The sequence below is a fragment of the Nesoenas mayeri genome (genome assembly GCF_963082525.1).
Source record: "Nesoenas mayeri genome assembly, chromosome: Z".
NCBI classification, from domain to species: Eukaryota; Metazoa; Chordata; class Aves; order Columbiformes; family Columbidae; genus Nesoenas; species Nesoenas mayeri.
The window spans coordinates 67,987,299-68,002,409 of NC_137542.1; the positions used below are offsets into that span (position 1 = coordinate 67,987,299).

Sequence of the window (15,111 nt, forward strand, 5' to 3'; positions counted from 1 at the left end):
GTAATTGCCACAGCGAGAATGAACAGAGTGTGCTCAGGCACTGAACGAAGGCTGAAGAGGTGATCCATGGCTTGAGAGAGGGGCAGATACGGGAAGAAAAGGCATTAACTCTTCCTGCGAACTCAGAGGCTGGACATCTCAAGAACCTTCCCCCATGCTGTTCTCAATCCAATACATTGTACATGTAACTTATATTTGAACACTTGCTTACTTTCCATCCAGGAAATCCATCAACGGCCTCAGGACATTATCTGCATCTTGTGCAACTGTGTTTCTGGCATTAGCAGCAACATTTCCTGTTCCTTTCACTTGACAAAGGATATCAGACATTTGCTTGACACACTCATCAATACGAGTCTGAAAGCTAAACAGATAGGAGAGAGGCAAAACCAAGATTATCAGTGGCAGAAATCTCAACTCCAGTACATAAGATAAAATATTGCAAGTCCATAAACCATGTACTCCATTACCTGCCCTTCCACTCTAAAAATTGCTGCTCATTTCCTTATTGTATTTGTTGCCAAGGGGCACGCTATCCAGTTCCTTATGCCCATCATCCACAGACAGTCTACCACCTCTGAACACAACACAATCACATTTGAGAGGAATCCATACTGCTTGCAAACATAAACTATCATTTTCTGATTTCAAGAAGCACTGTTATTCTTAGCTCAAAGCGCCCTGTTGTATCTTTGTTTTCTACACAGGGTGTTACGCCACAAAGGCTGGGACAGAGCATGGAGCAACGGCACAATGAATGCACAACTCTGAGCATCCAGGGGCCCACCAGTAGTGATGTGGTTATGACCCAGCAGAGAGTCTTTAGAACAACAGAAACAGCCTGAAGGCAGGCTGAAACCAGCCCACTGCTGTACAGGCCATGCTATATCAAAGTGTCAAAATGGGATGTGGGGTTCAGCTGCGAAATGAGCAGTGTCACTGTAATGAAGTGACATGCAAACCATTAGAGCACAGTTACTGTTCCAACTCTTACTGCTAAGCGGAGGTTCAAAATGAAATAATACAATGGTTAAAAATGATGAATAGATCAGCAGAGCTGTCAACACATCAATTCAGCGAATAAAGGAAAATGCTTTGACATTTAAAAGAACAGTTACTAACAACAGGCATTACAAGTGACATTTAGCTATCCACTAATGGCACACAGGTTTGAAACCAGAAGAGAAGCCAGTGTTAGGAGCTAGGGTAAAGATTTAAGAGCAGGAGCACAAGTTTGGAAGTCAGCTTTATACCTGCATAAGTGGCCTGAACTTCTGCTGTGTGAGCCACCTCCAACATCCATGGGTTGGGTGACAAACCCTCTGCCCTACAGCTCTCACCTTCCATCTCCATCCCCTCACCTCTTTGCTTTCCTGCGCTGTCACCTCCAGTCACTGTCCCCCTTCCTCACTTCTAACCTGCCTCCAATTCCAGAGAGCAATTCCAAAACTCTTTCGACATGCACCTCCAATTCCACTTTCCCCATTTCTCGCAGAGTGGAGTGCAGCAGTCAGTTGTGGCTACGATGACAGCTTAACCGGAGACGTAAGCCACATCAAATGAAACAGTACCAAGAATTTCCTGTACTGTTGACAGACCCTGTCTGTTACAGGCTAATCTCACCCCACAATCCTCTCAGATACTGCATCAGTTGCAGGACCCTGCTTCAAGATGCTGTAAACCCGTAGCCAGGGGAAGAAAAATAACAGAATCCCTTAAAAGATAAAAATTATTATGATGCAAAATTGTCGTCCATTATGAAAAATGATAAAGCAGTTACTGTGGCAACAAGTTCACCTGAAAGTGAAGCTTGTTAGATGTACAGCTTAACAGGAGCCCTTGGCAGCAGCATGTTAAAAGACAACATCACCTATACCGTCAGACGAGGCGTTCTGCTCCCTAATTCCCGCAGGAATTCCCTCCTTCACTCCTACAGCCTCCAAGAACAAAACAGCAGCCTAGCTTTGCGTGAAGCACAAACCCTTTCAAGGCTCCTTTCCTCTATGATATGCTTTAAAGCAGGAAATGCTTCCGCGTCCAGATACAATCCTCTCTCAGCACAAAGGTAGTGAGGCTCTCCTGACGCCTGCTGCTTTCCCAGCAGGGACAATTATCTCACAGGGATGAAGAAAAGTTAAAATCTGCAGCGTCAGGTGTGCACAGTGTTGTAGGAGTAACTGTTTACAGACTTCGCACAGAATACTGTAGATATTTGTCTTATCTCCCACACTTATACCCTTCAGAAGATCCTGCTTATCCAGTAGACTGCAGCTCTGCTTTTCATTCCCTATTACTGTTAAAGAATGAGCAAAGCATCTGAGCTGTCTGACTGCCTAAATCTCTTGCTGGCACATCTCTCTAAACACTCCCTGGTACGTATGCTGGTACTGAATAAGCTCTTTAAATTATACTTGCAAATGTCAAGATTGTACCTTAATTGTCTTATAGCAGTGACACCATGGAGACAGGTTTCAGATAACAAAATTCAACCTCTAATTATAATTCCTCTCTCATCCCCCATCTAATTATGAACCTTATCGATTCAATTCAGTTACAGTTTGAATCTCTCCATTTCTTGCTATAGCATCCGTTACTGGCAATGGGAACTCCTCACTTATCTCCCGACTTAGCTGTCTGTGCTGAAATCCAAATAGTCGCTGACAAATCCTACCATTATTTTTTGGTCCTAAGTACTGCAAATCTGTAGACTGGAGGAGGCCAAGTTGGTACGAATTTGCTTTATTCCCCATGCCCGTATTTCAGCTGTTCATGCCTTCATTAATCTTGTTATAAAGAACAACATTAAATGAATGGGATTTATTACAAGAAATGGATGTTTTTGAAGATCAGTGGGGAACCCTGTATTTCTAGATTTTGCTTAACTGACATATTTTTATGGTTCACTACAAAATTATTATGAAGTTGAGCACACTTTTATACTCAGGTAAATGATACCACGATTTGCAATAAAACTTAATTGCCATCAGTTACTCTGGCAATACTTTAAAGAGCTCCTCCCCTTGAAGTGTTAGAAAACACCATTCACTACAAAATTAGAACAAGTCAATCTCAAATTCTAAACCTGTTTCCTTCTTATTCCAATATTCACTTAACAATCAGAAATCAGTCAGCTGTTTCATACATTCAGAGCAAAGCGTTTAAACAAGAACGTTACTTCATAAACGCTAAGCTGGAAACCACTTTCCAAGCAATAAAGGAGCAGACAATTCTGTTATTGACAAGCACTACTTACAGAAAAAAAATCACTTTATATAATTCAAATATATTTCACAGTTGAGAGATCTCCACGTTACATTTCTAAGCAGAGCAACATAGAAAGAGACTTCAAAAGCATTTCTCGCTTCTTTAGATAGTCTCAGTATTTGAAAGACCACGAATTTATGACAAAAAGAAAAATATAATGCAGCTGACACGGTTTTCTTAACCTGACTGAATGAGATTAGACAAAATAAAAGAATGTTTCAAGGACAGAGACCTTGTTATACTCACCTGTTACCAAACACAGCACTCAGCTCATCCAAAACATTGTTCAGCTTCACCTGGAGCTCTTTGAGATGGTCACTTGCTTCTGCATCCAACTGTGGATGAAAGAAGAGCACTTAGCTTGAACCCAACGGGCAGTCTGCTGCCCCTCACATGGCTCTTCCTCACTGCGGAGGCTACTCTTAGCAAGCAGGTGAACTACCACCACTGGCCTCTGCCAGCTAGATGCTCTCCTCCACTGCCTGCTGCTGTTGCAGAAGCCCTGAAATCATCAACAGATATTCGCCTAAACAGCAGCAAGTGGTTTCCCCAGGCTCCAATACCCTTCCTGGTATTTGCAAAGTTGAGAAAGAAAAGTGAATGCAAACTCCCTGTGGCCAGCAGAGTAAGCAGGCTGAGAATCATAAAGCACTGTCCATTACCTTGGGCTCACGGGTCATTTCACTCTTCTACATCTAGAAGGAGAAGAAGCTTTTCCGACTCAATCTTATTAATATTTACTTGTGCATTTCATGCATGGTTTGGAAAGATGTTATTTCACTTGACCCAGCCACTGCTCTCACAAGACTGGACCCCAGCTATTTGCAAATCTAGCCACAATATCGAACTGTTGTGCACTGATCGCTTTTGGAAAGCATAATGCCAGCTATGGATATTAAGCACAAGTCGCCCTACCCTCATGTGGAGCCAAATAGCTTTTTTGTATACAGCTGTTCAGAGCAGACATCACAAAACAAACAAACAAAAAAGTGCCCCAGGCACTACATGGACGCTGTGGACACCTTTGAGAATTCTGTCAGAAAGTGTTTGCTTCATTATTATCAGCCTAACGCTGCCTGTTTTACATTCAATAATACCATGTATTCCAGCTGTAGCTGTCCCTCCAGTCTCAAAAGAGCCAATTCTGAGCAACCTACTTGTGTGTATACATAATGATATACGTTGAATGCTTTGGGATCATTTGTTCTGAAAAAGTAACTCATAAAACAGATCTGCCTTTGTATGCAGACAGGCAAGCTGCTTGTAAAACAAAAACCTTCCAGAAATGTTTGCATTTGGCGTTCAGGGCTCCCACTCTTACCTCTGTGGAAGAGATCTATTTACAAACATAATGAGACAGACGCCAGTACAGAGGTTAAAAATCAGTTTAGATTTTTACAGTATATGCATAATATACAAGATTTGAACATTTCAGGAGTTACCACTTTCATATTCAGTGCTGAAGCCCTTTTCATATTCCTCAGCATCTGTCAGAGAAAATCAAGCCACAGGGGATTTGGAGTCTGATCTGTCCATTTTCCTGTTCTAAGCTGGCATGGAAAACTGACTCTATTAGGTATCTGAGCCAGTGCTAATGAAACTCCTGGATCAGAACAAAAAAAACCAAAAAGAAGCAAATTATGATTACTTAAGCCTTACAACTTCAAGCATCGCTAGCTCTGATTATTTTTCCTTTAATAAAGTGAATTTATTTTCCTATAACCTTTATAACTCCCTCACTCTGTGAAGGCAGAAGGAAGCCAATGTCATGCCAACTAGCAGTCATTCTATCCAGGCTTGTAGATAACAAAACAAAACTGGCATCTGTTGGTGGTGGTTTGTCTTGCCCCTGCATTAATCCTTCCCTTCTCCTGCTGTGTAAAAAGGTCAATGAGTCACAACTTGACTGGCTTGCTATCTACAATTAATGGCATTGGACAGCCCCTTGATTATAGCCGTTTCTAGTATATTTGAGGCAGGACCAGTTCATGATTCATCAAAACATCTCAAGTTACTCTTTTTACAGATGGAAAAAAACCGAAACAAAACAAAAAACAACAAAACCCAGAAGAATTTGGCACAAGATGTGTGGTCTACAGGATGCTTGAGGTCAGGATTAGCAACAGATCATTCTTGCTCACGAACCATGCAACTGATGACTTGTTTTACTGTGAGGTGACATGGGGAGCTCACCAACTACCTCTAAGCTTCCCCTTGCCATTGTACTTGTTGACTGCAAACTGATCATCTCAGGAGCAGAAGAAAGGCTGGTTGCCAGCCCCATAATGGCAGAAGGGACATCTGGAGCAATGATTTGCCAAGGGGATGAGCTCCATTACCTGCAGTGATTAACTCTCTCTCCTCCAGAACACGAGCTCACAGCTCTCTGGGTGCAACTGCCTAAACAGCTGCCCAGATTTAACTCAGTCTTGCCCAGTCTTGCCATCAGGAAGCAAAGCTCTGGTGGTAAGCACTTCAGTTCAGTATCCACCAAGTCCTCCATCATACTAGAAAGGCTGTTGTCTTCTGAGCAACTGCTACTAGGGAAGGAGGAGTCCAGATGATATATTACTGATTGTTAGTTCTTAGGCATTTGCAAACTTTGGCGTGCAAGCCAATTTAGTGGAATTACTTGAGTGTGATTTAAGTCCATCAGGATGGTGCCAGTAGGTGTGTACTTCTGTTTCACATATATAAATCACACATCGGCTACTGAGTCCCTGTAGCACGTGGTATAACCGCAAACTGTTCTTTGCCAATGTGGTGCAGCACTGATAACAGCCCACAAATGAAACAGCCTACGTTTTGCTGCTGCTGCTCAGCCAAGGAGTTCTAAGCACATGAGCTATCACTGATAGCAGGAAATGCATGAGAAATCTGGTTGGTAAAGCAAAAATCAGTATTAGGCAGGTGGGTCACTGCCATGTGTCACATCCAGACCACTTCTATTGGAAGCAAGAGTTCAGCAAGCTTATGATCTCCATCCTATGTGTGTATTGGAGATGATTCAGAGGATGAAATCTAACGAAAAGCTCCATGTGCAAAACACTGACAGTAGCCACAGGGAGGTGGTTGCTGATCTCTAAGTAAATGCTCCAATTCCAGTGGAAATAGTGGCTGGCATGGCTACCGTCCTACAGTTGAGACTGAATATGCAATACAGAAAACTGAGGTTCATGTGAAGAGGTGACCACCTGTTTACATTTCAGGGAAGAAAGTGGGGCCCTGTTTGTTTCCTGCAAAGATTTGGGACTTGGCATTTCAGAGAATCCACGCCCCAAATCTCACCCAACTTCAGATTTGGGGCTGGAATCTGAAGTTCTCTGCTAATCTGAATGGTGGCATTTATAGTATGGTGCTATGAGCTTCAATTTAGGTTTATCTACTCTCATGGATGAAATGGAACCCACGAGACCGAGACTTTGCTGTGATGGGCTTCCAAGTTTTCCAAGAGATGTCATTAGTTCTTCTTTGGTTTCTACATACAATGGTGAAGTACAAATGAAGTACAAATTGGAAGGCTCCTCTGTAGCTGGAGAAACACAGCTCTTGCCTTCTTGAAGGTTGAAGATATTAATCAATTCACATCTTCAAGCCAGAGAACCTATGAAATCATCAGGTCTGATATGACATATCAGCAGCTAGAGACTTTTGTCCTGCTGTCCTGTTTTAGCTTTCAGCAGGTTAGTCTGGCTCCAGCTTGAAGTTGCTGCCTCTGCTGGCACCTGGGAGCTGCCCTCTGCAGAGCTGGCTGTGAGCTCAACAGATCCAGGGACTCACACTCAACTTTGATGCACTGCCCCTCTTTCCTATAGGATTCAAGAGTAAACAATCCGTAGCACTGCACCCAAACGGTCGCCAGCTTCTCACATACTAGGGTAGCCTTAGCTAATGGCATGTGGGATGCTGAAGAGGAGCCATCAGTAGATACTGCAAATTCTTTAAGAAAATTCCTGTCTTGGCCACTTCTAAGCTGCCCTGTAATTTGTTATTCAGGTGGCTAGCCTAGGATTTAAAATGTGGACTAACCCTGGCTGAGCATTAAGAGGAGAGTTTCCTGAAGCATTAATTGTACAGATTAGCTTGAGAGCAAAAGCATGAAAATTGTATGATGACAATCTGCTGCTACTCAGCAGCTAATTCTTTGGGTTCCCTAGGCAATGCTTGTCTCTGATACTCACCTCACATGCTTGACTTTGGAAAAAAAGAAGCGCAGAAATGCTTTAAACTAAGCTTCTACAGCATGTCTAGACTCCAGCAATGGGCAATGCAGCACAGCACCTTTTAATTTCAGTGCCATGAGTTCATAACCAAGCAAAATAATGGCCTGCAGAAAGTCATCTCTCTCAAGCAAAATGAGAAAGGCTTATTCCGGTGTCGGGGACAGAGCATAGAGCAGGCTGAAATCTGCAGGAAAACTGCACAGGTGCGTAGAAAATACAGGTCACATTAGGTTTTATTCGATAATGTATGAATAATTAAATTAATGGGGCCAAGTTCAGGCAAACACTAGCAATGAATCTATATAGCCAACTTTAGCACAAAGCTAAATTACAATCTCATTTCTGTGGGTGTAATGGAGATGATTCAGAGGAATGAGAGGTTTCAAAAGGTATTTATGTACCCAATTTCTGTCCAGCATTCACCCTGATTCCAGCGTTCATTAAGCCTTTAATGCTAAGTGCCAGTACGTGACCACTGCCTTTCCAAACTCTAAATCAGAAAAGTCTGAGAAGGCTACTGAACCACACTGAAACTGTTTCTCATCCTGTTAGATCAACACATCTCAGAAGCGAAACAAAAGTATTAATTATAAACCCTAAAAATGATTTAGGATACTTCTTCTGGTATGTGTGTGTGTATACATATATATATATGTATGTTTATGTGTGTGTGTGTGTGTGTGTGTGTGTGTGTATGTGCCTTTAGATCCCAAGCACAGGCTCAGGAGAATCACTCCACACAGAGCTCTCTAAAGCTCTGCTGTCCTTACTGGTTCTGACTAGTAGTGTCCACAGACCACACGATATCATCACATCAAACCCAGAGATGCAGGGTAATTTTTGCTCTGTTTTATGCCTTCTGAGTACTCTAGTTGGAAAAAAAAGAATAAGGAAAGTGGAGGTAAAGGTATCATTCCTCATTTGGAGAAAAAAATAAAGGAAGGCACTATATCAAGGAGCTCAACCTCAAGAAATAGCACTGGGCAAGGGTGTCTGTTCCACGCTATGCCTTTATGTGTTCTGGCTTCACACATGGTACATCTAACATACCTGCCATAGGAACAACAGAGTATTTGGTACTTAGTTCTCAACAACACCTTTGAGAACACAAAAAAGTGAACAGTTCAAAAGGACCAGGACACACCACTATGCTACTTTCTTATTCCCCAGGGAAGCAGCTCCTTTCTGGGTAGAGAAGTCAGGACAATGTTTACATTTGTGCAAGCTACTTTGTAATGTATAGACGAATATAAATAAAACCTATCATAGAAAGTAAGAACTGCCCTTCCTGAAGGAGAGGATAAAACCCATAGATCCACTTCCAGCAACGTGTTTGTCTACGTGTTCTACTTTCAAAGTTGTTGTCTCACCAGTTGTTACTCGCGAGCCAGGTTCAATCTACATCAGAAAAAGCATTACTCAAACTAGGACAAGACCTTATTTACTGTAGCAAAACAGAGCACCTGGCAGGTTTCAAGAAGCAACGTACTACATAGCCACCAAGGGGAGACCCCTGGGGATAGCAAATAATGCAGGCACCTAACACAACACAATTTATTTCTGGTGATCGGTGGCAGTCTAATGAAGTGGAGACGCAGCATTTGAGAAAAAAAAAGAAAAAGATCACTTCCAAAAAACAGCTTCCTAGTGTGTTAACCAGGTTTCTTCCCATGTGTTTTATTGCTCACAGTTTGGGTTCCCCTCCTTTTTTGCTTTTGATTCCACAGAGCAGGGGAAATAGTGGATCCACCACTCTTGTTCTACCTTACCTACACCTCCTGAGGAATATTTTAAAGGGCAAAATTCAGATAAAAGGTCTGGCCTAGCAAAAGTACCTGACAGTCTTAATAATTTTTTTTCTTCCTCTATTTAACACACTATCAGGTAGTATTTTCAATTTGCAGCTGGTATTTTAAACTCAAAATATAGGGAAACCCTACGTAGGGGCCACCACTATGGCAAAAAAGTACCAAATTGATTCCTTAAGGGAAATTAAGTGCACATGAGTTAAAAATGTATAAACCACTTTAAACATTTCATCACAAGTTCATTTTTTCCTGAAAAATGAACATTTAGCTACCACTGCTATTGGAGCTGGGAGCACGTGCTTCTAGTTCTTCACACAGAGGTCAGAAATTAGGATTGTTGAGATCACATGCAAAAGAATGGCAGTTGTTCCCCTCGCCTCATGGGTTAAATCTACATGTTGAGACTTTTGCCACTTCATAGAATTCTGCCACTGAACACAAGAAAAATCTGAAACAGGAGTATAGGCAAAATCTGAGGTGCCCATCCGCAAAGCTGACTTTCCTCTTGGTATACAGGTCACAGCATGGGTTCTACCACAACACAACAACAGCAAATGCACTTAGACTTTGACATATTTTTTTCCTAACATCAGCATCAGCAGCCTTTTCTTCATCTTCCCGAATCTTGAAAAGCAATGAAAAAAAAGAAGAGGAAAAAAAACAGATACACAAATTATATCAGAACAGACACAGGGATCTGGGGTAGGAAAAACCTTATTTCTCTACAAATGGTTCTCTCAGAGCAAAGAACAAAAACTAAGATATTTAATAATATACCCATGGACACATCTGAGAGTCCAACAAAGCATGAGTACATTACTCTTATTTGCATGTCTGCAATATATTAGATGTTGGGCATCTGATGCGAAAGGTACTGTCCTACATTCATATGTCATATAAAATGACGTGACGTCAACAGTTCTTAGACCTATCTCTCTGTCTTCAGAGCTGTGAAACCACCAGCCATGCCCATGTGAGCACAGGACATACCCTTCTCTTTCCTCCTCCATGCTGTTCTGTTCCTCAAAACATTCACTACTACATTCTATGATGAATGTTTTTGAAAACTTCTTCAGGCATGGCTGCCCCCTCACACTTCTTATAGTGCCTGGTGTCATGGGGCTCTCCTTATGATTGTAGTCTGCAAGTACCAGTATGATGCACATAACCTAGTAACAGAGCAGCAGGAATGAGTAATACTCAGTCTCTTAGCCCTCTTACCTCTTTGCCACCCATGGCTTCAAACATCTTCTCTAGCTGCACCCTCAGCTGTTGGATGTTATTCATCAGGATGCAGGGCTGAAGGGACAAAAGCAAGAGTCTGTTACTGCTCAGGATGTCAACAGATTTTCACCAGCGGTACAGTCTGTGCCTACATACCCTTCCCCAAGTACCGCCAGATCTGAGAGTCCAATAGGAGGTAGGGCATGCACAGATTTCAGCACTCAAACCTAAAAAAGACAAGCCATTTCCTTTCTCCAGCTTGAAATGGGATGGCTGGTTCCACGAACCGCAGATCAGGGAGATCTCTGCTGTTGTATTTTCCTCCTCAGCTTTATTATAAACCGAGAATGAGCTGACGAGAAATCAGCAACACGACAATTCCCAACTCCCTGCAGCTCCTGCCATGCCCTGCAGTGTCCAAGCTGCATCACCTTCAGCCTCATAATGCTGCAATATGCTATTCTGAGTGAGGATATACTATTCCCCCATATCGGAAGGGGAACTGCCAGTCAAAGCTGTGTTCAGAAACACAAATGGGTCCTGCCAGGCCAAGCTTGGGAGCAACAGACAAGGGCAGCCTGAGCAATAGGCCTTTCCCTCTACAGTTACATCCCCAGCACAGGTGTGTGAGACAGCAAACCCAGCATGGGACAGACCCAGGGTTCAAAAACATAAGGACATATTTTATTTAATACACAGAATTCTACTTAAATCAGGATTAAATAGCAAGGTAATTAGATAGAGGCGACAGTAAACCAAGAATACTGCAGAGTACCAGATCTACAGAGCAACTTGTGCCCATGTTTTAGGCTTCTTTCATTTCATTTTGTTCAGGTTTTTTTGTTTTGTGGTTTTGTTGTTGTTGGGGGATTTTTTGTGTGTGTGGGAGGGTTTTGATTGTTTTGGGCTTCTTGTTGTGCATTTTTTTGTAATTATCTCTGTGACACACGACCTAGACAGGCAGAGTCAAAGTTAATTTCAAGGGCACCTGACAGTCTCCATGCCCTGCAAATAACCCTCAGGCCCAGTCTCCAAGACAGAAGTCACTCCAGAAAAGTATGGGAATTGTGACAAAAAAATATACCGAAAATATTTACACCATTGACATGGTCAGGTGCAACGCAAGTAACCTGTTTTTATAAGGGCAGATGAGAAACTCAGCATGACTCACCAGTTTCTCCTTGGAACAGTAGGACTGGAAGCTCTTGGAGAGGATGTCGGCATACTGCATTAGCACCTTCCCAATAGTCTGCAAAGACAAGATGTCAGCACTGTTACCTGTCCTCTGTCACTCCAGGAGAACTCCAGGCAATAAAACCCAAAGAAAACCATCATACTGTTTTGCATCCCACTAAGGGAAGATAAACAGCTGGATGTTGAAGGTGTTACCTTAGCAAACCTCCTGTTATAATGAGCAACAATGACAGGGTCCGGGCACTCCAGCTTCTTAATGATCTCAAAGCTCTGATTGAGCTGGGTGAAGACGTCCACCACTGAGCAAGAGAACAGAGCATGCTCGGATGTTTGCTGGAACTAAAACAGAAGTAAAAAAGAGTCATTCTCAAATGCAAAGATCTGAAATACACCCATTCTCCGGGTGTATCCATCATCTGCTGTGTTGGAAGCAGGACAACTTCACCAAAACCTATATCCTCCGCAGAATTAGTCAAATGCTGTCCAGAAGGCACAGAGGAGCTAACCAGCCAATTCTGTTGGGTTATAGGGTTTACTTCACCAACTGCAATATGATGAGCACCAAGGAAATGCAAGATGATGCTCCAACCCTTAATGAAATGCACATCCTGTCTGTCAGTTAATGAGGTAAGGAGGAGAGAGTGAAGAGCTTTTTAGAGATTTTTCTTAAAATTGCGATATTAAAGTAAATTAGCATTAGCATCACAGACTACAGTGCCAACAGTCACTGAACAAATGGGAAGGCTTTTGCTCTCCACTGGGAATACTCGGCAAATTAAGAATAAGATTACTCTGTCAATGGATTAAGGTCACATTCTCACTGCATGACTAAGTATATGCAAAATGCCTTATATTTCAATTACATCTCACAAACGCAGAGAGATGAGAGAGCAGCAAGCTACTGGCTCACAGATTAACAGCAGTAGAAAAGAAAACAGATATAAATTAGTGTATGCATGTTGCTATTAGCTCTCTGTGACCTGTAGAGGAAAGCCTAAAATAAATGAGTTTCCTAGTTGTACAGAAAGCAAAAAAGGGCTGTATCCTCCATTTGTGCGAGAGCTGAATTTACAGCGTTGTTGTTTGGATGCAGAGCCAAGTGACCTACATACCCCATCTTTTTTATCTCTCTCCAGAGCACCATGCAGGAATTCTAGGGACACATCTTCATTTTCATCCAGCCACTGCATCACAAACTGCTCAAACCACCTGCAGGAGGGACAGGAAAGACAGCAAGTTACAGCAAGAAACAGAGCACCCTGACCAGACTGACAGCACTGTCGTTCCAGCAAATGTTGTGAAAGCTTGCCACTTTTGGATTTCTGAATACTGTTACCTGTGCGAGCAGCCAAAGTTCCCAAAAATACTGCTCCCTGTGCACAAGCTACCAGTCAGCAGTGGCTGTACCATCACTTGGGCTGGACAAGCAGAACATAGCCCAGCCTCTGCAGATTGTTGGTCCTGTGCTGGTTTTGTCTTTCTCTCAGCTTTCCTTTTTCTTCAAACCTTATCCTTTCCTCTCCTTGAGCACCAGCTTTAATTTTGCACCATTTCAGACCGCTTTTTCTTCCCCCTTCACCTCTGTGCCAGACAGAACAAGGGAAAGCTCCAATACCGCTATCTCTACATGCTAAGAGATGACACACTGTCCCACCACCCACGTGTGTCTACCATCTTTTATGTGAGAACTGCAAATGAATTCAAAGGGAGGAAAAGAAGCGCCTGTTTTCCAGGGCCTTTCAGCCACCTTATCTGCAGATACAGACATAATTCTGAAGTGCCAGGAGAGAGAATCAACGCTATAAGCTCTGTGAGCAGCCCTGCATTGTTTTCTTTTAAAGAAGCACAGATTTAGTTCATGTTAAGTACCGGACCTTGGAGCATGGTCAAGTCCTCAAAACAGGTAGGTCCTAGAAGCAGGAGAGCAAAGTTTGTCTCTTGTTGTTTCTCCTCACTCAGCAGCAGAAGCTAAAGAGAAGGGCAGAATCTAAGACACAGCCACTGCTGAATCTCAGGGAGATGCCTTACTTGAGGTGGTGTCTGGAGCTACCTGTTGCACGTCTGCACGACCCCACCTTGGCCAAACAGGCAAGGGGAGAAGCAGCTTCAGTGATGGGATCTTATAGCTGGCCACCTCTCTGTTCTCTGCTCCATGGGACATACCCACACAGCACAAAAGCAGGGCGGTGGGGGCGTGTGTCTGTTTAAGCAACAACAGAGCACTTACAACTTTATTTAAATGTCTATCTAGGATTTGTTGTGTGCAAGTGCCAACGTACCACAGCTGAAGCAAATCTTAATTTCAAATATTACTAAACAGCCTTCAGAAATAAAGGAAAAAAAGCACCCGTGTGTGATTACAGTCTATACAAAAGATTATTGCATGAGCTTCAGAGAGTACAGCCTCCTCTAAACAGGCAGCTGTGCTCATAGAGATTGTGCTAATTATGGGCTGAGTTTGCAAAGAACATGAAAGCATGTGCCAGACATGAGAGGGAGATCAAAAGCAAATTCACAGGCACAGCACACTAGATAGCCTTAAATACTCTCTGCACTTTGAAATATAAAGCATATCAATGCTAATATTGGAAATTGTAACTGACACTGTGCTAAACGCCAACAGCAACCTGTCTATGCACTCCTATTTAACACAGACAGCAGCAGCGGAACATTGTCACAGACATATGGACTTTCTGTGTTCTGGAAAAATTCCTTTTGACCAGCACTTCAGGCTCCTAAAGTCAGCATATCTGGGGGTTTGCTGCAAACTTCTCGGGCTTTCAGCATGTGTTTTAAATTACAATAGTCTGTTTTAAATCTACAACACAATACTTCGGTTGATAACTGGGCAGTTTACCAGGAAGCAACAACACATCTTCCACCTCTTTCAGAGTGCCCAGGCTGCAGGTTGCTGACCGCTCCCTCCATGTCATAGGTCCATGTACAGGGAGGATTACTTGTTTGTTTTCACTCTGAGAAGCAGAACGACTTCCTGATTATCATTCATCCTTATTTATTGCACCACACCTGTATGAAAGGGTCACTCACTGTTGAGAACAATCATTGCCCATTTTTATGGCTACCACAGGTTGACAGACAAAATCAAGTGCATAGGTATTTTACTATCTTACCAAATTGTCTAAACAAAGGTGGCAAGAAGAAAGATGCTGCTTGAGTGAGTGGTGGTGTGTTTGCTCTCCCTCCCATTAAAAAAAAAAAAAAAACAAAACACAATACAAAACAAAAACAAAAAAGCAAAACCTCCAGAAAGAGGTTAAATAGGAATATTCACATACAAAGTGAATCACTTAGGTCAGGTCAGGAAATTCTGTAACTACATTTGCAAAGCCAGCCTCAACTTTGTCCTTTACTGGCTGGCAGGAAAACACAAGAGATAT

At 42.6% G+C, this 15,111-nt stretch overlaps 1 protein-coding gene across 1 annotated transcript in view; it reads right to left on the reverse strand.

The window, feature by feature from the left end:
* LOC308052116 (protein unc-13 homolog B-like) overlaps positions 1-15,111 on the reverse strand; it is a gene marked incomplete at its 5' end in the record, with an annotated part of 218,768 nt that overhangs the window by 23,451 nt on the left and 180,206 nt on the right. Inside the window, 6 exons of the mRNA XM_080362904.1 lie at positions 212-364; positions 3,511-3,599; positions 10,517-10,594; positions 11,691-11,768; positions 11,909-12,052; positions 12,826-12,922. Coding sequence (XP_080219030.1) covers positions 212-364; positions 3,511-3,599; positions 10,517-10,594; positions 11,691-11,768; positions 11,909-12,052; positions 12,826-12,922 — 639 coding nt within the window. The remainder of the gene's footprint in view (positions 1-211; positions 365-3,510; positions 3,600-10,516; positions 10,595-11,690; positions 11,769-11,908; positions 12,053-12,825; positions 12,923-15,111) is intronic.